General features: G+C 47.3%; 3 protein-coding genes and 1 long non-coding RNA gene across 7 annotated transcripts in view; all 4 read left to right on the top strand.

Moving 5' to 3' along the window:
- The window catches only part of maml1 (mastermind-like transcriptional coactivator 1), a 31,045-nt gene extending 18,723 nt beyond the window's left edge, over positions 1-12,322 (top strand). For all 3 annotated transcript variants that reach the window (XM_060063824.1, XM_060063823.1, XM_060063822.1), the window contains one exon: positions 9,154-12,322. In XM_060063824.1, coding sequence (XP_059919807.1) covers positions 9,154-10,127 — 974 coding nt within the window. In that variant the 3' untranslated portion in view covers positions 10,128-12,322. The remainder of the gene's footprint in view (positions 1-9,153) is intronic.
- On the top strand, positions 1,287-7,422 carry LOC132466572 (uncharacterized). Its single transcript, XR_009527890.1, has 4 exons — positions 1,287-1,484; positions 1,570-1,856; positions 2,273-4,040; positions 5,963-7,422. It is a non-coding gene; the product is annotated as an uncharacterized LOC132466572 (long non-coding RNA).
- A 630-nt stretch (positions 12,323-12,952) lies between the features above and the next one.
- Positions 12,953-15,536, top strand: ltc4s (leukotriene C4 synthase). Its single transcript, XM_060063828.1, has 5 exons — positions 12,953-13,158; positions 13,490-13,589; positions 14,064-14,134; positions 14,669-14,750; positions 15,060-15,536. Exons 1-5 carry the CDS (start codon positions 13,101-13,103, stop codon positions 15,214-15,216), a joined length of 468 nt encoding a protein of 155 aa, XP_059919811.1. The 5' UTR covers positions 12,953-13,100; the 3' UTR covers positions 15,217-15,536.
- A 560-nt stretch (positions 15,537-16,096) lies between these two features.
- LOC132466570 (protein chibby homolog 1-like) lies at positions 16,097-17,790 on the top strand. Of its 2 annotated transcripts, none has more exons than XM_060063825.1 (2): positions 16,097-16,524; positions 17,214-17,790. In XM_060063825.1, the coding sequence occupies exon 2, from the start codon at positions 17,228-17,230 to the stop codon at positions 17,762-17,764; it is 537 nt and encodes a 178-aa protein (XP_059919808.1). In that variant the 5' UTR covers positions 16,097-16,524; positions 17,214-17,227; the 3' UTR covers positions 17,765-17,790. The 2 variants fall into 2 exon arrangements, with proteins under 2 accessions (XP_059919808.1, XP_059919809.1); XM_060063826.1 differs by lacking the exon at positions 16,097-16,524 and adding an exon at positions 16,954-17,046.
- The last annotated feature ends 8,772 nt before the right edge of the window (positions 17,791-26,562 follow it).

The raw sequence follows: 26,562 nt of genomic DNA, 5'->3' as shown, positions 1-26,562 counted from the left end.
TCAGATAGTGGTCCAGGCTGGTGTCCGTTCTGAATGAAGTCGATTCTGGCCTCATCTCTCCCCAGGCCAGAGACAGTCTTTTGGGCCTGGTTCAGACGTGATTGTGTTTGCAAGGGTGTTTCAGTGTTGGGGTGACGGCCAAGGGGGTTGGGTCAGAAGTGACCTCTGTAGTTGGTGGTGGAGGGGGGAAGGGGTCAGGTGATCTTCATGTATTGGTGCGCTGCATTGCGTGAGGGGTTCTTGGACCTTGGTGTAGTAGTTGGAGAGAGGTTACTAGCACATCACACGTGAGCCCCCTCCGGGCGTCCCGTGGTCAGCTCGCCCGTACCAGAAGCTAGGAACGTGTTCCCAACCGTCCAGCCGGATCAGGTCGGGCCCCTCTGGTGGTCCTCGTCTGTGTTCACCGGTTCATACTAGATCTCATGTAAGCTTGGATGGCACCTGGTGCTCCTGAAGCGCTCATCGCTCACTGGGCTCTCCATCCATCCTGTGAAGAGGTCATTAATGCCGGAGCTCTCTGCCAACTCTACTCTGAGGGTCTGTAACCCGGCGAGCGCCCTGGCCACCGACCCATCCAGAGCTGTTATTGGGGATGAAAGTACAACATGTGGTTCCTATCATTTGGCACACCCCTCCTTTCTCCGCCAGTAGCATATCCAATAATAGCCTATTCTGAAAGGTCATCCGGGAAGTGGCATCTAATTGTTCTGATAGCCCCTTGACAGCATCCTGTCAAGGATGACAAACCATTGCTGATTGTAGTATATGGAATTGATCCGATCGACATTTTTGTTAATAGTGGACCACCAAAACAGGACTGATTCACACCCTGCCGCTATTCGATTCCCTCATGTGGCCGTTGCTCCGGGCTCGGCTGGGTCTGGTCCTTGGGGAGTTGGTCGGCTCCTGGCTCGGCTGGGTCTGGTCCTTGGGGAGTTGGTCGGCTCCTGGCTCGGCTGGGTCTGGTCCTTGGGGAGTTGGTCGGCTCCGGGCTCGGCTGGGTCTGGTCCTTGGGGAGTTGGTCGGCTCCGGGTGTGTCTGCATCTGGCTCCTCCACCAGCCCTGGAACTTTGTGTTTCCCTTTTGGGAATATAAACTCATGTATAGCAGTTAGTTGTCAAACATATTTTCTTGATTCTATTTCTAATTGCTCTAATGGAGTTTTATCAAAGCGGTAGTAGTGGCATTTGAAAGGTAAACCCATTACTTCTGAATGTAACTTGAGAACTGAGCATGTAGGATCCCTTCCCAGCAGATGTAGCGCTAATCCACCTGTCATCAATTGGTGTAGTCCTACTTGTACAGTTTATCAAGATTACGTTTTATTTTATGTATATATTTTCTAATTATTATTCTCATCTTTATCATATCCATATTTATTCAAATATTCTTTCCTGTGTGAAAATAATAATAATCACTTGGTTAATTGCAACACCTTCTTTGGTCCAATTGCATTAGATTATCATCACTGTTGTCCGATTAAAGTATCAACGTTATTGTCCTTACAACCTCCTCATGAACTTCGATGTTCATCATGAATGATTGAACTGTGAACTGTTGTCCTAGAAGACAAAAAACAAAACTAAAACTAAACCTAAAGAAAAACCAATTGGCCATAATGTGGATATCCACTGCGTGTCTCCCTGTGACTCTCTCCCTCCCTCAGGAGAACGCGCTCTCTCTCTCCCTCCTCAGTACGGGGTGCTGTTTGGTGCAAGTCAACAGATAAGGGTGGAATGTGGCTTCTCTCTCTCTCTCTGCGTGTCTCTCTCCCACGTTGGGTGCGGCCATAACGCCTTGAAGCGCGCGTGCTCCGGGGGCTGGGTGTGGGAGAAGCCAGCAGAGGGGTTGTTTAGGTGAAGCCAGCAGAGGGGTTGTTTAGGTGAAGCCAGCAGAGGGGTTGTTTAGGTGAAGCCAGCAGAGGGGTTGTTTAGGTGAAGCCAGCAGAGGGGTTGTTTAGGTGAAGCCAGCAGAGGGGCTGTTTAGGTGAAACCAGCAGAGGGGCTGTTTAGGTGAAGCCAGCAGAGGGGCTGTTTAGGTGAAGCCAGCAGAGGGGTTGTTTAGGTGAAGCCAGCTGAGGGGCTGTTTAGGTGAAGCCAGCAGAGGGGCTGTTTAGGTGAAGCCAGCAGAGGGGCTGTTTAGGTGAAGCCAGCAGAGGGGTTGTTTAGGTGAAACCAGCTGAGGGGCTGTTTAGGTGAAGCCAGCAGAGGGGCTGTTTAGGTGAAGCCAGCAGAGGGGCTGTTTAGGTGAAGCCAGCAGAGGGGTTGTTTAGGTGAAGCCTATGGACAGAGACTACAAAGAACTTCAAACATGGCAGACAGGGAACTACAAATTTATCAAAGCCTGAAAACTCAACAGAGCTCTCTACCTGCATTCCTGGGATATGTGGTATTCTATGGCGTATGGCCACCACATGCTTTTACTTTTAGGAGAGTACACTCTCTATATCCTTTCTCTGTACTGTGTGTTAGTGCGTCTCTCTGTACTGCCTGAATGGTTTAGGTCGACAAATGGGGGTGAAATGTGTTCTCTCTCTCTCACCCTTCCTCACTCCCCTTAGGGTCAAGCAGCACCTAGGACTGTTAACAGATAAGCCTGGAATGCAATATCCTCCACTCCCTATCGTGGAACAAGGCCTAGTAACTATCTCACACAATTTTAAGCACATAAGCTGCCCCCACATAGCCACTAGGAAGCAGGATCGAACACACAAGCTGCATTACCCTCACATAGCCACTAGGAAGCAGGATCGAACACACAAGCTGCATTACCTTCACATAGCCACTAGGAAGCAGGATCGAACACACAAGCTGCAATAACTACTCCAGCCACAGATGGCATCACCTTTAGACAGGTGAGGAGTGCGGCGGCAATATGTCACACCGGCCACGCCCACTTCACATAGGCCACGCCCACTTGATAGAAACCAGCGCAGAGTTCAGATTTAGGCCAGAACTAATAGGTAGCCCCGCCGAGAGGACCGGGCCTAAGCCCGGGACTCGAAGTAGTGCACGATATTATTTTCAATACGTGTTGGATACAATTCCCTCTCTTTTGCTTCATAGTTACCATAGTTACCAGTTAGGCCTACTTTAACAAATAAAGTGAGTTAAATGCGACAACGGATTGGACTACTTTCTTCAGAAAAAAAAAAACACACAAAGAGATCCTTCTGTCCCTGCATTCACAATCCCATCTTGCCACATCCGTTCCCAAATAACTTTTCACTATTATAAATAACTTTACTGGTGCTCCCCCTTTCCAGATTTCTACAGTTTCAAGACTACGAAGCTGACCACCGAAATTGGTACAGGCCTCGTCAGGCCTCACCAAAATACCCTCACAGGTTCTAACTTCCATACGATTCAAGGGAGGGGAACTGCAACACGAGTTGGAGTAGAGGACTTCAACTATGGGGGACGGGTACTAAAAGATCTCGGGGCCTGACAGCTAAACGGAGTCTCTGTCCGTGTTTCTGAAGCAACCGTCCACTCTCAGAAGAACACCCTGTCTATCGCTCCCTCCAACAGACTAGAGGAGGGAAAGTGGTCCCTCTCGATCGTCCTCCGACTTTAGCCCTCCTTGTTTATCTCTCGCTCCCTCTCACACAAACGCACATTGACATGTGCATGCTGTCTGTCATTCACACTGACTTCACACACAGCTTCTCTCGTACCCACAAAGATTAACAAACTAACAATTAATATGAACAGATCATAAAGTCAGACACCCGCACTCCATTAGCAGCCAGGAGGCTTGCTCCTCTATCTGCTACAGTGCACCTCTCACACACACGGACCTCTCTCATTCTGTCTCCTCTAAACGCACACACAGAAAAATACCAACAGAACTCCACAGCAAAATAGCTTTACATAGCGAGTGAACGTTGCGCACATAGCGAGGTTATTCACACAAAAAGCCTTGTTATTGAAGCAGGGTAGCACCACATGGATAGCAGTGTTGCTGTGTCAGATTCCAACCGATGCCTTCTCACTGCAAGGAGAATCTTCTCTGGACCCGCCAGACTTCTATCACGCACGGTCCTCCTTAAAGGAGCATTTCACCGGTGGAGGCATGAATATGTATTGAAATTGGGTCCTATATGTAGTCGAATAATAAAATAAAATTCTAATTTGGTGCAGTCTTGACCGAGAAAAGGCAGAAAGTGACTTTTTGGCGCTTGTGGATTGAAGACAACAACTCCCACCATGCACAGCTTCGCTGGCGGCCACTCCCGCTGATCATCTCCGCCTATCGGACACCTCCTTGTTCCAGCTACTAATGGAACAAATCAGCGTGGAGCTTGACCCAACGTCACTAGAGTAGTGACGCTTGCACAGAAGCATACGGCCGACATCTTTCTTTATTCTGGGTGGAAATAGTAACATAGTTACGCAATTAAATGCGTTTATGTAAACATTTTTAGCGAGAAATGTGCATTTTAATTTCATAATGTTCGCTCGTTGAATGTGAAGGATGTTTGGTTTGATAGTTATGACGAAGAGGGAACGCTCCATTCACTTGCATGGACAGCGTCTCTGGTTGCTAAGCAACCTCAACGTCTTGGCGGACTATCTGCTGATCAACACTACGAATGCTGGAAACACACCAGACACACCATGTGAAGTTATTTAACCCGATTATTGTTATTTATAACCGAGATTATTTAATCTAACCCGATATAAACTCTATCATGCACCCAAACACGGCGGCGTTTGGGTTTCCTACCTCGGACTCCTAAATCCAGCGCAGCCACAGGCGCGTTGAACCATTTTTGTGACACACTGATCAAGCTTCAAGTTAGGCACGCTACACGCGTTTGGTGTGGCCGTAGCCCGTGTCCACCAAAAGCGTTTTTTTATGCGGTTTCACCCAAAAAATCGGCTTTGTGTGGATGGGGCCAAGAAGGCGAACACACGTCACCAAGACGGGGAGACAGCGCCAGGCGACTTACGCCACTATCTGCCAATGGATCGTGGATGCCTGGGCTGATATAACAGTCTCAACTGTGGTCCAAGCTTTCATGAAGGCAGGAATAATCACTGAACTGCCAGGCAACAGCAGCGACACTGACTCGGATAATGACGAGAGAGATCCGGGCATGTTGGATGCCGTACTCGCCCAACTGTTCAATTCGGACACACAAGAATTCGAGGGATTCATAGACGGGGAATGAACTGAAAAAGTGAGCTTATTGTTAAGAGATATTGATATTGATCAGATATTGATGAGATATTGTTAATATGCACATTAACGTTTGAACATCGTTACCATGGGAGTGACCGGAGTTGTCAGAACGCTTAATAAAGTTTGACTTTATCTGACTGTTTTGTTGACATTCCCTTTAGCACAGCTCGGTCTAGTCGATGCATAGCGCAACCCCAGTCAAACGTTTGACTGCAGTATCTTCTATTCTATGCGCCTTATAATCCGGTGCGCCCTATACATGAAAACAGTTCTAAAATAGGCCATTCATTAAAGGTGGGCCTTATAATCCGGTGTGCTTTATAGTGCGGAAAATACGGTAGTCCTCGTTTGTATTTCTTTCGAAATGGTGAACTTTTGCATGGAGCCATCTTCTATGTCAGATCCAGTACCCTCTGCCATTGTACTTCAGTTTTATTAACAGCCTCTGTTATCTTAGCTTCAGACGCTGTGGATGTTAGTTTCTGCTGGTGAAGTCCCACCCACTGGCACTGCTCTAATAGGTCTGTAGCGTCAGTGGGTCCCACCCCCTAGAGGGGGGTGGGACTAGTGGTTGTAGTCTTACGAGAATCATCCCCTCTTACACTTCCTATTTTCTTGTACGCAAAAATCGTCATATTGTGTCATTAAAAACAGGAAGTGTTGGAGATCGATACGGATCTCTACAGTCTCTCCAGAAAATAAGGGAATGATGCTAGACCATTCAAAAATATGCGGGGGGTTCTAAAAATACAAAGCTTATGTGAAATGGGTGAAGTTGCCCTTTAAGCCGGACCACAAGTGTCCCTCGACTTCTAACATCTATGCGGAGCCAGACTTAATGTCCCTCGACCCCTTGTTGAAGCCAGACTATATAGAGTCCCTCAACTTCTAACAAATGTATACAATTCTGACCCTTTGCTTCCTCCATTAGTCATACAAAAAATATTATTTTAATTCAATCTCCTTCAGGGCTCTCAGCGATTTTTCAAAGCGTACACGGCGTGATGTTGGCTTCAACCACTTCCACCTAACATTTCTAAGTCTAATCCTAATGCAGGTTCAGTCTTAAAGACAATAGGTTCTGCTAACCTGTTTTGTGGCGCCTGGGGAAGGGATGGTGAGCCACGCCTGTCGCTCGCCTCTGCAGCTCTCCCGGTCCTTGGCCTTTCCTCAGAATCACGTCGGGGTCACCATATTGCCGCGTTCTTTTGGAAAAAAGTCTGCAGATTCAGGATCGCTTTAACTCACTTTATTTGGTAATGTTTTTGACTAGTCTCTAGGAAGCAAAAGGAGGGGAATTGTATGGGCACGCTTGGAGATACACTTAGTAGGGCATCAGAAGATGTGTTACCTGGAGCGTTCTAGCCCCCTGGGCTATGTGTTGTGACTTATCTACTGGGCAGGCGTGGACTCAGTTATGTGCTCTGATTGGCTAAGCATGGTGCTGAACTCCCGCCCCCTGGATACCCGTATGTGTCTTTATGCTGTCCCTTGCGGCTATGTGTTGGCATTGCAACTTTGTTTGTGGCTATGTGCGGGAATTACACTTGTTCTTGTGTCCCTGAGCATCTGGGTCTCTCGAACATCTTGACCGCTCGTATCTCTAGAATTGACACATGATGAATGGCCTCCTTTATGATCTGGACGCCTCCCTAGGCTCTGGATCCCTCCTTAGCGTGGGAAAGAAGACTCTTTAATTGGTAAGGGCACATGTGGCCTGTTGGTATGAATGTGTGAATTATGTTACAACACCTCTAAGCAATCTTTGCTTTATGAATCACAGAGTGCCTACAAGTGTGCGCAGCTGAATCAGCTTCAAATTCCGCCCTGTACACGCCCCTTTTTAACCATAAATGGTCAATGCAAACGACCTCATGAATGTGATCTGCATATAAAACAGTATCAGATGCAAGTATTATGTCTTGTCGGAAACATTGGCAGAAGGACTGAGAAAAGCAAAAAAGCGAAATTTCACAGAGGTTGAAGTGTGGGTGAGGTGGAGGCCCGAAAAGTAGTTTTGTTCGGCGGTCACGGGATTGGGATCACTAACAAAAAAAACAGAGTGAGTGGCAACATGTTGCTGCAGCAGTGAACTCTGTCAGTGGCACGGAGCGCACAGTCCCAGGATTAAAAAAAGAAGTGGACATAAAGGTACATATTTTTATGTACCAATAAATCGTTATGGTCCCTGAAGACCCTCTCCCTCCGTATCCTGCCATTTGCATGGTCCTCCAGCAGTGCCAGCAGTGCTATGGTGCAGCATTACGCACGGGGCTCACCGCTGTAGTTATAGCGTTACGGTAATAAGACCGACCGAAAACACCTTGGATAATCAGTTTGTAATCACCCACGTAAAATGTTCTTGATCATAACCCCTTTTTAATGCCTGATTTGTCATGAAAGGCATCAAGAGGAACAGACAATAATATAAGGAATATGGAGTGACGGGATTAAATATAGAGAATTTTTTTTCATTTATTTTCTAAGGAGATGTTTCTGGAGTTATAACTGAGAAATAACGCAGTTGACTTAAATTATTCTGATTACATAGATTTAACGCATGATACGGGTTGAAATTAAACTTATGAAGATGATAAAACATAATTGTTCCTCTCTACATTTCTTCAGTCAGTTCATCTGACTGAAGAAAGTTCATCTGACTGTGGTGGTGAACTGATGATCAGTTCATCATCAGTTCACCACCACACCATCTGTGTCACCAATTCTCCTTTTCCTCCGAACCATGCGTACGCATGGTTCGGAGGAAGTTTGTTTTTTATAGATCACAACCTTGGCGTGGAAAGTGACGTACGCCACTTTCAGACGCGTTTTGTGCGTACGTAACGGTTATCAATGAGACCCCTGGACTCTAGACTAACCAAAATAAAAAAATATGTTTTGAATGATCATCTTATTCATTAATCACCACAGGGCACAAATTGTATATTTTCCCATGCAAACAAAAAAGAATATAATTGGAACGGCACTTCTAGCATGCTTGTTATTTTTGCATGTTTCATTGATTATCAGTAGCATACTTGTACTTGGCCGTACCATTTTAGTGTATCAACCAATTTAATAAAAGTGAGATGAATCCATAAGTCTGCCATTTCTATGTGATGGCATACCGACGCTAGAGTCTGCTAGCGTAGACGCTAACGGAGAACGGGCCGTGCAGCAGAGCCAGTCATCGAAGCAGAGTTTTTTTTCCTTGAGTACGCGTGGCGCTGATAATGTCTGCTTTGCGTGGGCTCGGGTTCTGTGTAAAGGGGGTTCGTTTGACTCTGGAGCGAGAGCCGCTGTCCAGGGAGCTGCAGCGTCAGCGGCCCTGAACGAGGTGGTGGAAGGTTAGGGTCAGGGCCCAACAGTGCAGCGTCAGCGGCCCTGAACGAGGTGGTGGAAGGTTAGGGTCAGGGCCCAACAGTGCAGCGTCAGCGGCCCTGAACGAGGTGGTGGAAGGTTAGGGTCAGGGCCCAACAGTGCAGTGTCAGCGGCCCTGAACGAGGTGGTGGAAGGTTAGGGTCAGGGCCCAACAGTGCAGTGTCAGCGGCCCTGAACGAGGTGGTGGAAGGTTAGGGTCAGGGCCCAACAGTGCAGTGTCAGCGGCCCTGAACGAGGTGGTGGAAGGTTAGGGTCAGGGCCCAACAGTGCAGCGTCAGCGGCCCTGAACGAGGTGGTGGAAGGTTAGGGTCAGGGCCCAACAGTGCAGTGTCAGCGGCCCTGAACGAGGTGGTGGAAGGTTAGGGTCAGGGCCCAACAGTGCAGCGTCAGCGGCCCTGAACGAGGTGGTGGAAGGTTAGGGTCAGGGCCAAACAGTGCAGTGTCAGCGGCCCTGAACGAGGTGGTGGAAGGTTAGGGTCAGGGCCCAACAGTGCAGTGTCAGCGGCCCTGAACGAGGTGGTGGAAGGTGAACTTGCGGGTTCTGGGAGAGGGTTTGTGATGACGCAGCCTCCTTTCTTTCCACAGCTTCCTCTCAGCCAATGGGAGGCGTTGGCGCCATGGGAGGCCCCGCCCCCGGGACCCAGCGCATGTTCCCTCAGAACCAGGGCATGATGGGGATGGGCCTGGGGGGCCAGGGGGGCGGGCCCGGGGCAGGCGTGGCCCCGCCCCCCGGCGCCCCCCCGGCCGACCTCAGCCTGCCGTCGTGTGGGGGCGGGGCCCTGGACGTGCAGCAGGTGCTGTACAACAGTATGAACATGCACCCCTCGCAGCAGGGCAGCATTCAGAGACAGCCGCTGGGGCCCATGAGCGCCGCCTACAGGCAGAGCCTGCTGGCGCAGCAGCAGCTGCACCTGAAGAGCCAGCCCCCCGCCGCCCTCCTCAAGCAGCAGCAGCAGCTGGCCTCCCCCCGGCTCCCCGGGGCCATGGCGGCCGGCCTGGGGGGCCCGATGGCCGGCGGCCCGATGGCCGGCGGCCTGCAAAGCGTCCAGAGCCAGGGCTGGCAGCAGCAGCAGCAGCAGGCGGCCTCCAGTAACGGGGGCTTGGCGCCGGCCTTCTCCGGCCCCCCCATCCCCTTCCAGATGCAGCAGCCCCGCGGGGCCAAGATGCCGTCGGGCGCGGCGCCCTTCGGGGCCCCCCCGGGTGGCCGGCCCCTGGGGCAGCAGATGATGCAGGCCAACATGGCCGGCCAGCAGCCTCAGCAGCAGGCCGTCCAGGGCCAGCCCATGCTGCCCGACCTGGGGGGCTTCGGACAGCCCCAGGGCGGCGGGCGCCAGGCGCTGCAGTGTAACCAGGGTTACCAGGTCACCCGGACGCTGAACCAGCAGCAGCAGCAGCTGTCGTTCGGCTACGGCCCGGCGGCGACCAGCGGCGGCCTGCCCAGCTTCCCGGGGGAGAGCGACCTGGTGGACTCCCTGCTGAAGGGCCAGAGCACCCAGGAGTGGATGGACGACCTGGACGAGCTCCTCAACAGCCAGCACTGCTCGGACCCCCTCCCCTGAGCCCCCCTCTGGCCTTCGGGAGCGCAGACACTCGCGTGGTGGGGCGAGGGGGGGACTCTGGGAGGAGGCGACCCCCTTCCCGAGGAGGAGGAGGGTGACCGTCCCTCCTCCTTGTTGGATTGTGAATGGCTTTCAGGTTGGCCACAAGCAGCTGAATCTCAACACTGTACAGAGGACGGGGGCTCGCGGCACGTGTCTGTCTTTTGATTGCCGAGTGATTGCTGCTGCCAAGTAAACCTGCTGAAGCAGCTCCTGGAGAAGGTTCTTATCCGGTGTCAACGCCTCGATTCTTGGAAGTAACGGGAGCAGCAATCTTGATTCCAACCTTTTCTTTTTCGAAAAACCATAAGTTCGAGTTGTTTCCCCTGTGGCATAAGAATTATAGTGCATTTTCGAAAGAAAATATCTAGGTTCTTTGTGGGCTTGTTGGCATACAACATGCTAATTGGGATGTTAAAGCATAGTCATATAGCCTAACTGTACCATGGGTCCACGAGCCCATTTTTTGCTAGAACACATTTCAATGTTTTGACTATCTAAGATTTCTGCTAACTTGCGAAATCCTCGAAAGTTCCCAAAATTGGAAAGTTTAACCTGAAACCACACTAATCCACACTTACCATGATGACTATCATCCAATAACATCGCAGGGACTCGAGGGGGTTGGGAAGTGCCTTGGTGGTGCAGTAAATGTCTCGTGACGTCAGTTTCTATCGACTGTTTCGAAGAGACACTGCAGTCCCAGTGTAATTAATTGGCTCAAATGAATACCAAGAATTGCCAGTTATCTTTCAAAAAGGGGGGATAAGAGCGAAGATTGAACCAATCTGCAATGGGCACTATTGATTTCTTGTTGTTGCCAATCATGTTGTTGCCTTTTGTGAGTAGTTTCTGTAAGAAGGGCTAGGTCAGAGCTGCATAACGGGGAATATAAAAATAAATGGCAGGGGATAAGTATCTGGCTCAAGGCCAGCCCAGAGTTTAGGATGTTTAGGAGTGAGGATACACCATCCATGGCTTGCTTACAACCAACTAACTGTTCAACAATACACAACCTTTAACCAAACTGCTCCCACACGTAGACAGCACTGTGTGGCTGTTTTCTCAGATGTAAATATATCCAGTATTATCTGGGTTGATGCCGCACCGGCTCTCCTGACAGGAACACGACACAATGGGGTCATTGTTCTGCTGCCTGAGCCACGCTGCCTCTGCGTCCAATCACTGCCCCCCCTGAGATGATGCTTACCGTGATGTCATTCCACTGCCAATTCTCTCACGGTTAGAAAAGTGCTAACACTAAGTTGATCACAGAAATAAGGATGTCATCAGCCCCACTCCCTGCTCCACCAGTCTCATCCATATTGCTCCAACTTGGGAAATTTCATTTGAACGGAAGTGTCCTGATGAATCATCTTTCCTGTTGCGGCTTCAAGGGAATCATTTTGCACCAACAACTTGTGATGCAATTAGGCTGTATGTATTCTGCAATTCATCAGATACAAGGTGACTTTCGGAATACATTCCTAAATGGATATGTATATCCCATTAATTTACTGTGATCCCAGGAAATTGATGGCTAGATAGAATTAGGCTGCAGTATGTGAGACATCACTGTCTGTGTATGGAATATAAAGAGAAGTTTGGTCCCATCTTATTTTTAAAGATGTGATTAAAAAGTTACCTTTCACTGTCTAAACTGACCTTGGCTTCGGTATTCCGAACCAGCTAAGTGGTTCCTGATTGGTGGGTTGCCCAGCTGCAGTTGCTCACAGGGACAAAGTTTGAAAAGACCCACGGAATAAAGAAAAAAGGGGTCTAAAAAAAAGGTTACTGTACTGTCTGTGATGGAGTTTCATACGATAAGAAACATATGCATTGTATTGATTTTCACTTAACTATTGTGTAGTATATTTTAATAATTAGTTAATTAACATCTGGGGCTGGTAGTGTTCATTCTTCCAAACCGATAGCTCCAATGCGGCGGCCCAGGAGGGCTCGGGTCCGGAGCTGTGGTGAATCTGGTTCTGTATAAATGTCTAAGTCTATTTTTTTGTATGTTGCCTTTCCTAATGTTCTGGAGAAGATAGAGGTTATTTTTATATATTGTGGCCGAGTTTTGTAAGTATTTTATACTTTTTATATGGTTCTCTGTAAGACAAGAGTATTATGTAAATATAGTTTATAGAAATTGAGTCTTGGTCTCTTGTCTTTCTTTGGTGTGCGTGGGGCGGATGTGTATGTATGTATGCTCCAGGTTGTGTGTTTGGGCATGCGATGGTTAAATGCCTCCTTGGGTTTTAAGCCTAATGACTTTCATCTTGTATTTTCTCTCCGTGACCCCACATAGACGATCCCAAGTGCTGGCCTTGCGAAGACAGCTGGCTAAATTATTGTATAGAGCCTTCATCCAGACTGCAATCCAGTTGGGTGTCATGTTCTCCAAGCTTACAACGTAACGTGGAACAACCAGCTGTTGGCTCAAAAGTGTCCATTTCATTGGCACTTCCAAGTACTTCAGATTACATATTCTATTCAAATTACTCTGCCACATGAGTAAAAAACACTTATGGACAACGGAAAATGGCAGTTTTCTCCCCAAGTTATTTATTCCATGCGAGGATATCCTGCCCAGATAACATCAGGGTGGAGTACTTAAGTTTGGGAAACTTGGTTAAAAAAAGAAGTAGGACGACCCCTATTCAGTTTCTTTCCAAACCTAACAAAGCAGCTATTTGTTTACCCAGGACTAGCAGAGTTCTGCCTTATTTACCTATAAGGCAAACTATGTTTCTGCACATCAGGGTCTTCTGCAGCATAAACTAATGACAAAACAGTTCTTCATTCCTACCTGTCAGATAAGGTCCGCCCACATTTGGAGTGCATGCGTCAGGTTACGGCTGAGCGGCTGTGTGTAGAAAGGAATGAGTAAGTTCTGAGAGAGGGCAGAAGTGCTCTTCCTCTGGTGGAAGCATGACGGACCACCTGGTAGGTCTTGGGGCGGTGTCAGTGCTGGCTGTGATGGAGCAAGGTAAGACCCTCTCCTAACGAGCTAACGAGGACTCACCTGGATTGAACAGGTGTGACGGCAGATAGACCTCAACAAGATTCATAGGGTTAGGTGTATCGTTGATGGTCCACTTTATTCCTGTGATAGACTGAAAGTAGTGTGAAAATGTACCCATAATCTAATGCAATATAAATGACAGGATAGTTAAGATAGGATAGTTAACCACAACAAATTGGATGTGTGTGTTTGTGTGTGAGAGATAAAACTAAAAAGCGGTGTTTGTCTTTATTCAATAATTCCTGCATTGATGTCCATTAAAAGCGTTGTGCGTGATTTGTGTGTGCGTTTGTAGTCTATTTCTCTCTGCAGGTGGTCTATGCTCGGAGAAAGTACTCCGTGACCCCTCCTTCTACCTCTGGACCTCCCGAGTTTGAACGACTTCACAGAGCGCAGTCAGTTTAACCCCCATATTCTAGACATAACAGTTCTGTTTTTGTACATGCTTGTGCATTTATTTGTTCATTCAAATTTAACAGATTTTATGACGCCAACCGGATTTCTCTTCATAGAAGAACAGTGTATTTATTATCTTACCTTATCTTAGAATACTATTCATAGTTTTTTAATGCAAATATATAGTCATAATCCTGATTCTTTAACTACTATACCATCAATAGTATGTAGTATACTAATCCATTAATAGTATTTAGTAATAACACTATTAATAGTATGTATTTGTACTTTTTATTTTGTTGTACTGCTCCAGTATTTTCCCACATGTTGTGATCTACTCTAATATAGTTTGTAGTAATACTACTCGATTAATACTTCTCCATGGCGTTTTGCTGAAATTGGGGGGTTTCTTCCCTGTGTTAATCCTCCTATTCTTCTCCTCGTCTCACTGCACCTGATCCCTCTGAGTTCAGAGTCAACTGCACGGAGTATTTCCCCATGTTCATCACGCTGCTGTGGACTTCAGGCCTCTTCTTCCATCAAGGTACAGGACTGGTGCCGTGTTCAGTTTGAACTAAAAGGCCTCCATTCACCCAGTGTCCACCCAGTGTCCACCCATATGAGCTCCATATTGATCCCACAATCGTTTTGAACTTGGTAGTTCTAAGCTTTTGGGATCAAATCCTAAAAAACACCTTCTACCCAACGCCAGTGAGAAGCACTGTGTTCGAATGGATGAGAACCTGGTAGACTGCTTAGGCAGGGTTCAACCAACATGACCTCACACATGAGAGGGCGGAGTTAACGCAGCTATTTTATGTATTTAAGTAATTTAAATGTTTTTTAACCGCTTAGTCGACCTTGTACATCAGACATGTACTCTACTCACGATATTCTTTATGCTGTTCATTACATCCAGTAGATGGAGTTGTGTAGGCTTAAAGCACTGGGAATCAGGATCTGGTTACCATGAAGTAAAAAAAAAACGGATTAGATCTGATTGAGATGGAAAGTTTTGCACTCCCGCTAGTAAAATAGGGAAGTTTGTGGTTACGTAATGTTTTGTCTTTGGTTACAGGTGTTTCCACGTTGTGCGGGTTGCTGTACCTGTACTCCCGCTACTGCTACTTCAATGGTTACTGCCAGTCCTCCCGGCAACGGTCGGTCTGATTTGCATGTCTGTTTGTGTTGGTCCAAGCTTATCTGTCACCTGCCCTCACAGCCTCTCCTCTATGTTGAACTGTGTAAAAGGCTTTAACTGTCTAGCAGCATATACTGACTCGCAGCATATACCATTCTGTCCACCTGTTTCAAAGCCTCTACCTGTCTCACATCCTCTACCGGTCTGCTGTCGACCTGTCTCATCGCCTATCTGTCTCACATCCTCTACCTGTCTGAATCCTGTCTGTCTACCTATTTCACAGTCTCTACCTTCCTCTCTCCCTGTCTGTCCCCCTGTGTCTCTCTAGGCTGGCTCCTCTGTATTTTGGTGCCAAGGTTCTGTGGGCTCTGATCGGCTTCTCCTCTCTGGGGGTGCTCGGCTCGCTCAGCCGTCTCTACGCCGGGGTTGACCTGGTGGACCTGGCCTCCTCCTGCCTGATTCCTCACGCCCCCGTTGACCTCTGACCCATGACGCATGATCACATCAACTCAGATCTTTTCCTTGACTTCAACCTCACCCGTAGCTATTGTTGCACAATCCAAACATTTGTTTACCCAAATATTTAAGATAACGCTAAGCTTATGCTTTCTGTAGTCCAACATAACATTTCCATCCCAGCAGTCCTATCTCCAACCCATGTAATAATAATAATACATTTAATTTAGAGGCGCCTTTCAAGACACCCAAGGTCACCTTACAGAGCATAAAGTTATCATAAATCGTTTAAAAACAAGACATTGTGGAAAAATAATAATAATAATAAATAAATAAATAAATGATTGTGTCCTACAATTTCAACCGTCCTTCAGACAGATCTTTAGGATATCACAAAAATACGCTTTCAGTGGAACAACACATCGAACTCAGGCCTGCAGTCCACTCTTCAGCTCACGTTTCCACCGTTCTCTTCCTGCAACCACTTCCACAACTTCAGAGCAAGAACTCTCCTGTTTATCAGCCTTATTTCAGAGCAAGACTTCTCCTTGAGCGAGAATTGGTTGGACGCAGTAGAAAACTGACCGGATAAAGCCACAGGTAAAGATAAAAAATAACTCCCCAATTATTTTTGGGGATGCTTTACAGAATGTTGTCACATTAATAATATCAATCTAAGCCAAGTGGCCGAAACAAGAATAATTCTGGAGGCTTATTTGTTCATACAAAGTGGGTTAATAAAGACAAAATACAGAAATCAAAAGGGCAAAGTTTTATTTTTTATGTTGAATAAATGTTCAAAAAATACATACCGATTTCTTTTATTTGTCCAACAACGTTTAGCTATCTGGTTTTAAACATTCCACCAGGTGGCGCCATTAAACCACGTTTAACCACATACAACGAAATGCTTTGGATCTCTTACAGTTCTGTTTAACAGTTGTATGGCCGTGGATTTAAATTTAGTCTAATATTAACATGGTTTTGTCATTGAAAACAATTAAATAGCCTACAAATCCATTCATGCATTCATTTTCTTTCCCCGTCATTGGTTTCAGCTCTAGATAATCTGACAGATATCTCTTAGTTTATTCCAATCGGCGGTAATTTATGGAAAGAGGACATAATCCTTTTCCAAGCGCCCCGAGCATAACTGTACTTTAATCCGGTTTTCTTCTGTGCGATGGATATTGGGAACGCACGACGAGACGTTCGACGACACCTCTTTAGAAACGGTTTCAAGTTCCAGCGCGTGACATGTTGGAATGTCAGGTCGCTCGCCTCCGTTGCCGTAGCAACAGTACGGGTCAACTCCACTCTCCTCGCATAGAGAGAAGGTAGGCTAAGCGAAGTTACTTTTCTGTGGGGTTGTTCGAAACATCTGTATGGAATCTGGATACATTTAGGATAGCTTCGGATTTGTTGAGACTAAGGGTATGAATTGCTGGGATTTTATTTGAACCCTTAGAGGGCGCCAACCAGGGACGCAGGAAGTCATATGAAGTGGGGGGTGCTGACTGCTGAATTGTTGAGCGGGGGGGGGGGGGGGGGTGCAAACGATTGTTGGGGGGGGGGGGGGGTATGCGCAGCGTGGTGCTGGGTGCTGTATGTAATCGGATGACGAAAAAAAAAGAAAAAATACCCGCGGCATTGCTTGAGTTCAAGTGTTGTAGTTGCGTCTGTTGTCCACTAGGGGAGTGCTGCAGCACCCGGAGCACCCCACTTCCTGCGTCCCTGGCGCCAACCCATCAGAGCCCAGTTATTGTTCAGCATTCCCAGGGCCTGAGAGGAATATTCAAACAAACGCACCACTAAAAAGATCGATAGAAATCGTATTTTAGTGGCTCAAATATTTTGAGGTAATTAATCAGTTTATAAAAAAGTTATTCTTAAAATAAACATGTAAACGGATTAACAACAATTCGTGTTCAATAATGACTCGACACTGGGCAGCCATTTTAGTCTGAGAAGTCTAGACTCAAGCTTGAGTTTGACGTTTTTTTGTGTTTGACTTAATGTGTCCCAGCGGCCGGCTACGCAATGACTTCCCGTGGAGCTAGATACCGCCTGGGTTCCCCCTTCCAGCGCCTCCTCGTCAACATGGGCATGGCTTCCTCTGCCTTCCCCTCTGCCTTCCCCTCAGCCTTCAACCCCAGACCTGCCCAGTGCCGCGCCCCCACCTCCCTGTCCTCCCGCCACTACCTAGCCGGCTGCAGTCGTGACGCAGAGCTCGGTCTAGACTCCCCGGCTCCTCCCACTCTCTCGCTGGGGCGGGGCCTAGGCCTGAGCTTTCAGGAAGGGAGGTGGGTGAGGGGAAGAGGAGAAGGCGGAGGAGTGGGTGAGGAGAGCGGAGCTGGGAAGGAGCAGAAGAGACGGATCCAGAGGTTGAAGGAGGAGAACCGTCTGTTGAAGCTGTCTGTGGAGGTCCTGCTGGACATGATGACCATGGTGAAGCTGAAGGACGGCGATGGTGAGGCCCAGGTGGAGGAAGGGGGTGGCCAGGCCTCGGAGAGGAGACCCGCGGGGGGTAAGGGGGTGTGGTGGGCCCCCAACCTGCCCGACAAACGGAGAGCTTAGACCATTAAAGGCTTTCCTCTGCAGTACCCCTGTTCTCCCACTCTGATTGGATAAGATTCGACTAGTTTGTCACAAATATCAATATTTATTAATCCATCATAAAACTGTACTTAATTCGAAAAACCTTCAAGCCCTTTTTCTTAAATTACAATTGTTTTATTTTCTGCATTAGTGATCAAATGTACTTTTATAATTTGAGGGAAAAATTCCATTGATTCTACTCTGCCATGGTACCAACTCCCATGGAGCCCTGAAAGAGGACATTCATATGGAGAATCCCCCCCCTCTCCGTTCACCTGGCACTGAAACGTTGTGCTACTTCCATCTGCAAAGGCAAATGTAACCTTCTAGAAAATTAAATTAAAGAAGCGCATTCCTTCCTTTCTCATCTCGAGATAGCAAAGCAAGAATTCAATTCAAGCTGTGTTTTAAGCTATCTGGGGAATGGCTGCTGCTTTCCAGGCGTAACAGAATTAGCCTTGTTTGGTTTGCGTGCGTTGGTTAGCCGCGCTCCATTCGAGGACTAAAGTCAGGGGGTTTCAACTGGTGGTCTGCTGCATCCGGCTGGGTGGGCTTCATTAGACGTGTCTGCATCACTAAAGAAATCAACGATATTTGTTTTATTTACGACAGAGTCTATGCGACTTATTTAAACTCTTAGGTTAAACTCTTAAAACAGCAGACACAGTGCCTTCTCTGGTAAAACAAAATGTCACAACTGTTGCTTCTGATTGGCATGAATACATCCCATGGGGAGTCGCTTTCCAATCAGAGCGAATCAGAATCCCAGCCCTGTCACGGTCTGTCAGAAGGATGTTTATTGCGTCTGGTGAGTTAGAGGATGCGCTCCACGCCTTTCCAGGATCTGACTCACAGACACCAGGAAGGGAGGTAGGGAGTGTTGTACATGACGGGAGGCCTTCTCTCTCTTGTCACTAGGCGTGGTTGTGGCTCAGAGGGCGATGCGTCAGGTGTGTAATGTATGAAATATTAGGGCCTGCAGTGGGTCAGAACGTTTTTGAAACGTCCCTCTGAGCTGCATAATAATAGCGTTTCTGTATATTGATTCAACCCGTCCAGCCTTCCTCTTAACTTTATTGTGTAGGTAAATCATTTAAATTCAAAGCTAACTTCACAAAGTGTGCCTAAACTTTGGAAATTTAGAAAAATTGGTTTGGCACTTTTAGAGAGGTTTCCAAGTCTTGTGCTACGGTTGGTTTAGGGAACCAAACGTTTTTCAGAACCGTTTGAAGGAACTCAAACTCCTCTCACCTCCCAAAACTAAACTAAATTAACGAAGGAGGAGCTCAACAGACAGAATGGCCTGCCGCCGTTATCAGAGGCTCGCTAATTTGCAAAAACCCAGTGAAAGAGACGGGAAGCATTTAGAACCACAGAGAGCTGATGAACGCTGCTCTGTCCTCTGCTACACCTGTTCAGAGGTCCTCCGGGTCTGGAGCTCAGTGTTTTAAGTAACCGAGGCTAAACCAGAGACCCGTCCCTACGCAGGTAAGCAAATGTCGTCCTCTAATGGACCAATCAGCATCAGAGGAAAGTGTCGATTCTGAGGGTACAAACCCTAGCCGGTACTTTTGGACAGCTAAACTTGTGTGTTAGCTGATTAGCGCGACCTGGAGGAGCAGCTCATTAGTGAAATCAGCTCCGCTCACCGCAGGAGCTGGGCAGGATCTGTAATTTGTGAACCTGGAGTTTCCCACCTCTGCCAATTATCCACGCCGAGGTCTACGGAGACGGCGGCGGAGCTCTGTCATCAACGCACTTCCTTTTAAAAGTTGAGAACAAAGAGGAACGGAAATTAATCTCCAACTCAAACTCTCAAAATAACTGGGGCATGGGCTAAGAAGTGTGTGTGTGTGTGTGTGTGTGTGTGTGTGTGTGTGTGTGTGTGTGTGTGTGTGTGTGTGTGTGTGTGTGTGTGTGTGTGTGTGTAAAGCAGAGAGCAGTTTGAAAACACGGCAGATGTGTTTTTGACTTTTGACAGTATTTTTGTGGTAATGTGGGTCTGAGGGTATGTGCACCAGATGCAGGTGTGTGTGTGTGTGTGTGTGTGCATACCAGATGCATTGGCTTGTGTGGGTAAAACATCTGAAGCAGCCAGATGGGGATTTAAAGGTCACAGCCAGGAAGAACAACAGGACAAGCCTAACTTTCTGTGTGTGCGCACATGTGTACATTAGGTGTTTGTTTTAGTTTTTGTGTGATTCGACCCGTATTGGTCCTAGGTCAGGGAGTGTGTGTGTGTCTGTGTTTTTTTGTGTGTGTGTGTGTTTGTGGGGCTTCCTCAAGAGTGATGCCTCGGACCACTTTTTTCAGTAACGAGTAATCTGACGCGTTTCTATTTCCAAACCAGTAATCAGATTAAAGTTACTCATCAAAGTCACTGTGCGTTACTATTTTAATTTTTTTTTATAGGATCACTGATTGGCGTTGAGAGCGATGGAGTGGTGTGTGTCTGTCTGTCTGTCTGTTTGTGTGAGTGTGTGTGCGTGGGAAGCGTAAGTCTCCAAAGACACCCCACATCTATCAGAGGCGAGTGTCGACCTTGACTCTCCAGAGCAGCGCCACCAGTTATTAGCGGCGGACTTAGTCGCGCGGTGCTGCGTGCGTGCGTGCGTGCGTGCGTGCGTGCGTGCGTGTGTGTGTGTGTGTGTGTGTGTGTGTGTGTGTGTGTGTGGAGATGCGTCCGGTGATCGGCCCCGTAAAGCGCACAGTGATATTTTGTCTACACATTAAATGTTGGCGGAAGCGGTTGAAAGCCGAGTGTCAGTGTGTGCACCCAGGACCGTAGCACCAAATTCTGGGCCCTGTATACAAGAGGCACTGATGGCCCCCCCCGAATTCCCCCTACCAGCCCCCTGCGCAGAATTGTTGGGGGGGGGGGGGGGTGGGAGACCAGTTGTTGACCTGGGGGAAGAACAATTGTTGACAGGGGGGAGGGGGGGGGGCAAAAAGTTAGTATTGGCAAAACCGGTTGTCTTTTTATTTTGAGGCGGCAGGGGGTGTTGTCGCAGCTAAATGTAACTAAAGTAACTTGTAATCTAACTTAGTTACTTTTAAAATCAAGTAATCAGTGAAGTAGCTAAGTTACTATTTTAAGGACTAAATAGTAATCAGTAATCGGATTACTTTTTCAAGGTAACTGTGGCAACACTGTTCCTAAATCAGGCTTATATATCTCACTTTCTTGTCCCTGCTCCTGCTCCTCCTCATTCTCTCCTCCTCGCCTCTCCTTACTTCACCTCCTCAATCCTCAACTCCTATGCTCGCACTTCTCATCTCCATTCTTTCCTAGTTTTGTCTCCTTTGCTCTCTCCTCTCCCCTCGACCCTCCCTTCCTCCCCTCTCCTCCCCCTCACTCCTCACCTCCTCTCCTATGCAGGACATCCTCAGGCCTGGCTTGCCAAGCTGTTTCCTGTCACAGGAAGTGTGTGCAGGGATGCGTAGGTACAGGGGGGGCGGAGGGAGAGGGACGGGGGGTCTGAAGGAAAGGGAAGTCTGCTAAAACATTTAAAGAAAAGGAGGATGAGGACTGCGCTGGGGGGGGGTGGGGTCGGGGGGAGGGGTTAGGGGTCACCATGTCAACAAACACCTTAGTGTTCAACAAAACGGCACAGTGAGAGGACAATAGAGCAGAGGGGGTGAACCGGTTCAGGCCGCGCAGCCATTGGGTGTCAACTGACCTGTGTCATCACCTGTTGTCGGGGGCGCCTCCACCAATAGGATTAGAGCTGGACACGGCTGGCCGGTCCGGCGTTGACAGGAGGTCCGCGGTCGGCCCCGGCCATTCCGAGACAAACACACTTTTAGAAGGCTTAGTCAGGATAATGGACTCTGAGACAAAAGGCTGCTGTTAAAGCATTTATTTCTCACTCTGTGTGTGTGTGTGTGTGTGTGTGTGTGTGTGTGTGTGCAGTTATCATGTCCATGGTGACCTACACACACACACACTCTCCATCCTTCCCGGTCGAGGCGGTGTGTCTGGAGGGAGGCCGTGCATGCGGCTAATGGGCCACAGGGTGTATGATAGCTTTTAGCACGGCTCCCGCTGTCATCACACGCTACGCTGATGTTAACCGTCCACGCGGTTACTACCAAACCGAATGGAGGCAGTGGGGTCTCACACACACACACACACACACACACACACACACAGCATACACAGCATACACAGCATACATATTCGGATACATCTGCTGTGTAGGTATTTTGGGGATTTAAAGGTCAGGCAAATCCCAAACAGAAACTTCTTATCTATTGAATAACAGCTTGTCTATAAAACAGCTCCATTATCGTTTACAGACTTAATAAAGTGTATTACATGAAAGGCAAACGAAGGACATGATAACACAGATCATTTAAGAAGTCTGAATATTACTAGCATACTAGCATTAAGTTGGCCCATAACAATAGCTTTAAACTCTTCAGCTGGTTTGAACTCTTTTTCAGCGGTTTTTCAGCTGCTATTATGTTTTGAGCCCAATGAGAAACTGAAAATGGTCTGAACGTTTTATGAGGGGTCTATACAGGAAACAGCCTTGAGGCTTTCCTCTCTCTCATTCCCACCCTGACTCACCCACACACACACACAGACACACACACAGACACACACACACACACACGCATAAGGGGTATGCCAACACACATATTTATGCCTGCACAGGTACACACAGGCACACACAATACACGGACACAATATCACGCACACACAAACTAGTCCCCTTTTATGAGATCTTGGTAGTCTGTGAACTGAGTAAGATACAGTAGTAAAACGTACGTGTGTGTTTGTGTTGTAGAGGGGGAGTGGGAGGGGGTTATTGTGTGGTGAACGGAGGAAGAGAGAGAGGATAAGAGAGGCAGGGGTCCTGCAGGACCGCGCCACTCCTGTGGGCGCAGGGGCCTCATATTGTCTGGAAAGCATTTCCTCACCAGAGTGTGTGGCTGAGTGATGGTGTGTGTGGGGGAGAGAGAGAGTCTGAGAGAGAGAGAGAGATGGAGAGAGGCAGCAAGAGCCTGCTTATTGCTCCCAGCTGCAGGAAATATGGCTTCCTTTTTGCGTTGGCTTTTGCTTTGCCTGCTTTACACACGCACACACACATGCAAACGCGCACACACCTGGGCCACCACCCCAGACCTGGTATGCGCCCTCCTCACTTTTCAGTTGTCGTCACTAATAAAAATCCTAAATTCCCTCTCCTCTGCCTGTGTTGGCCACTATGCTCTGGGAAATATATTTTGGGGTCTCAATGGGCCTGGCTAAAAAACAGTTCAATAAAATAGAAATTACTGCACTGTAATAGGTTGATATAATCCTACTAAAGCTTGGTTTACCGATAAAAACACGCAAATTAGGGTTCTGTATTTGTTTGGTATTGTTTGGTCTCTGTTACGAGCAATCCTTTTCCTTTCAGTAGGAAAACGACCAAACAACATACACTTCTTTGTTCAGGTGATCAGATTTGAAGCTCGGTCGGGCTTGTTTTCTCATGCCAGAACGGTTATCTCTGTGTTAGTGTGTGTGTGCGTGCGTGTGTGTGTGTGTGTGTGTGCGTGTGCGTGTGCTTGTGTGTGAGTGTCTATCATTCCCTTGTGTATCACTTCTGTCTCCGGTTTGGAATGATGGAGTCATCTGTGTTTAACAATACGCCCTCAATTGCGTTATTGTTTATTTCTCTCTATATTCGCTATAATCAGACAGTGAGGCATTCAGGCTGTTGGACGCCAGCTTCTTGTTTACCAGCCCCCTAAACCGTCATCCCAGGTGAGACAGTCACTCAAATCAGCTCGTTAGTGTTTCAGTCAACCCGTTTGTCAGTTGGTCAGTACGTCAGACAGTCATGGAATCAGTCTAACAGCCAGTTAGTCAGTCAGTCACTAAGACGTCAAGTAACCCTGCCTTGTTTCCTGCGGCCTCTGGAGTCACCATGAGACCCACTGTGAACTATTGTTCACAGTGGGTCCTGGTGTTTGGGCGACCAGTAACCTCATGAAACAGTGGGCAAGAAGCTGTTTACACTGGCTGATTTCTTTAGGATAGCAAATGTGTTTTGTTTTTTTCCCTTCTCTTTCCTTTCCTTGTCTTTCGAATCAAACACAACGTACTCAAGAATGCATGCACACGCGAACACCAACTCTCTCGAACACACACACACACACACACACACACACACACACACACACACACACACACACACAGTCACAACAACAAAACCAGACGCTTATCATGCAGGTGGTTAAAGCATACCAGACACATTGGCACACACACACACACACACACACACACACACACACACACACACACACACACACACACACACACACACACACACACACACACACACACACACACACACACACACACACACACAGCAGTAAAGAGTTGATCAGGCCAGGATTAAAGCCTTTACCACATTAAAGGAGTTACAGTGCCAGATGCAGTTTGTGTGTGTGGGTGTGTGTGTGTGTGTTAAGGCTGAAAGATCACAAAGAAGATAAATTCTTCTTTATCTTGAAGACACTAACACACACACACACACACACACACACACACACACACACACACACACACACACCGTTTCTAGGTTACTGCCCAATAGGTTAGAGATGCCATATGCTTAAACTGTTAGATGGAGTCAAATGGTACAAACCAAGGAGCAGATGTCATTCTTGAGTCTCTTATGCTAACGTAGTAGCCGACGGTAAACTAAATGAATGGCTAATTGAAACACAAACACCTCTAGAGGTGGAGTATCGCCTACAAGTGGAAAGAACGTCATCATTGTCTGTTTGTGTTTGTTTGTTTGTGTGTGTGTGTGTGTGCCTGTCTTGCAGCTGTCAAACCACTGAAAACGTTGCATTCAATTCATTGCATGCGAATAATAAACCACTCACAACAACACATGCCTTTAAAAATCGTGCACAATAACGTCTCCAACTCTATTGTCTAACATTTCAACTTCTTAATGTCTTAACGTCTATTGTTTTAACGTTTAACGTCTGAGAACTGTGTTATGGCTTAACAATGTCTTAAATCCTAACAAAAATGTCACCACACACACACACAGACACACAGACACACACACACACACACACACACAGACACACACAGACACACACAGAGACATAAAGCACTGGAGAGATAGTGCGGTGGACAGGGGTCTGGATGTGGGAGAGAGACGTGTGTTTACCCAAGTGATATCCTCCTCTTATTGGTTGACCCGGTGAGCCACACAAATCTCCCGAGGGGTGATGGGGGCTGGGGGGTCGGCGTTGGGGGAGGTTAAGGGGAGACATTCAGGACCACCGTCGCAGAATTCCTATTACTGAGGCCCTAAGTCCACTAAGTAGTCCCCTCCTCTTGGTCCTATATTCAACGCACCCAGAAAACACCCTGTAAGAATAGAGCTACATCGGGTTGGAATGATATAGAATAGAATGGCATAGAGTAGAATCGAGTAGAGGAGATGGGGCAGGGGTAGAGTTGGACAGAGATGAGATAGAACAGAGATGGAATGCTATCCAGAAGGAAGAGAGTGATACAAATGAGGTTGAGTCGATGACTAATCAGAGTAGAGTGATGCATGGACCAAATAGAATGAATTATAGAATCGATAAGATATAAGAGCCGAGTAGTGTCTACAATGTGATAAAGTAGAGTGAATAAATAATAGGTCAGAACAGAGAGTATAATATAGAAAACAGTAGATTAGGATACACACACACACACACACACACACACACACACACACACACACACACACACACACACACACACACACACACACACACACACACACACACACACACACAATCTCTGGGGGGAGGAATACGATATGCTTGAAAATCTCCCTTGTTGTGATTTCCAGGTGCTGCAAAGCATGCTGGGTAAATCCTTTCCATCTATCAAGTTTCAGCTTCAGAGTTTAGTGATGCATTTAGTTTTTTACAGGGATAATTGTGACTTTAACCAAAGTGCAGTCATTCTTTGTTGTTTTGCAAATCACATTTACACCAGAAAAAGATTTCATTTTTTGTGTTGCATTTGTTCTAATGAGTTATCTCTCACAGACTAGACATGTGTAACTGGCGTTGATTTGCTAGTCTGAACAAGTCAAAGTGAGATAGTTCGAGAGAGCGTCAGAGAGAGAGAGGGTTGAGAGAGAGAGAGAAAGAGAGTCAGAGGTGCTGAGAGAATGGGGGGAAATCAAAGCACATGTGAGGGAAGAAGAAGACAGAGAGAGCGATCTTGAGAGTAAGGGAAGGAGAGAGAGAGCAAGCTTAAGATAAAGGGAGAGAGAGAGTTGAGAGAGGAGGGCGGTGAAACACGAAAACGAGAGTGAAAGAATAGTGTGAGAGAGAGACAAGAAAGATGTAAATATACCATAGAAATCTATAGACAGTTCACTTCAAATACAAGATGCCTAACACTTTGTACTAATGTCCAATCGTAAAATACATGTTCTATAATGATTATAGGCACACAGCTGCACTCTCGCCCGTCTGTTCGATTCCAAGTCTCCACCTCACACAATAACAGTCATTTAGAATGATTTAGGTTGTGATTATTCGAGAGAGAGAGAGAGAGAGAGAGAGAGAGAGAGAGAGAGAGAGAGAGAGAGAGAGAGAGAGAGAGAGAGAGAGAGAGAGAGAGAGAGAGAGAGAGAGAGAGAGAGAGAGAGAGAGAGAGAGAGAGAGAGAGAGAGAGAGAGAGAGAGAGAGAGAGGGGGGGAGGGGCAGACTACTGCTAAAGTGACAGCCAGGGGCTATCATATAACCTTAAA

This window comes from Gadus macrocephalus, chromosome 10 (assembly GCF_031168955.1).
Source record: "Gadus macrocephalus chromosome 10, ASM3116895v1".
Lineage (NCBI taxonomy): Eukaryota > Metazoa > Chordata > Actinopteri > Gadiformes > Gadidae > Gadus > Gadus macrocephalus.
The sequence above is the reverse complement of the archived record's forward strand: the minus strand, read 5'-3'. Positions and strand labels throughout refer to the sequence as shown.

What these genes read in the sequence shown, in the direction of transcription:
- ltc4s (XM_060063828.1), top strand. Translation starts at nt 13,101, where the DNA reads ATGACGGACCACCTGGTAGGTCTTGGGGCGGTGTCAGTGCTGGCTGTG. An exon ending in GAACGACTTCACAGAGCGCA is followed by an intron (nt 13,590 to 14,063) that starts GTCAGTTTAACC and finishes CTCTGAGTTCAG; the next exon opens with AGTCAACTGCACGGAGTATT. An exon ending in TGCCAGTCCTCCCGGCAACG is followed by an intron (nt 14,751 to 15,059) that starts GTCGGTCTGATT and finishes GTGTCTCTCTAG; the next exon opens with GCTGGCTCCTCTGTATTTTG.
- LOC132466570 (XM_060063825.1), top strand. Translation starts at nt 17,228, where the DNA reads ATGACTTCCCGTGGAGCTAGATACCGCCTGGGTTCCCCCTTCCAGCGC.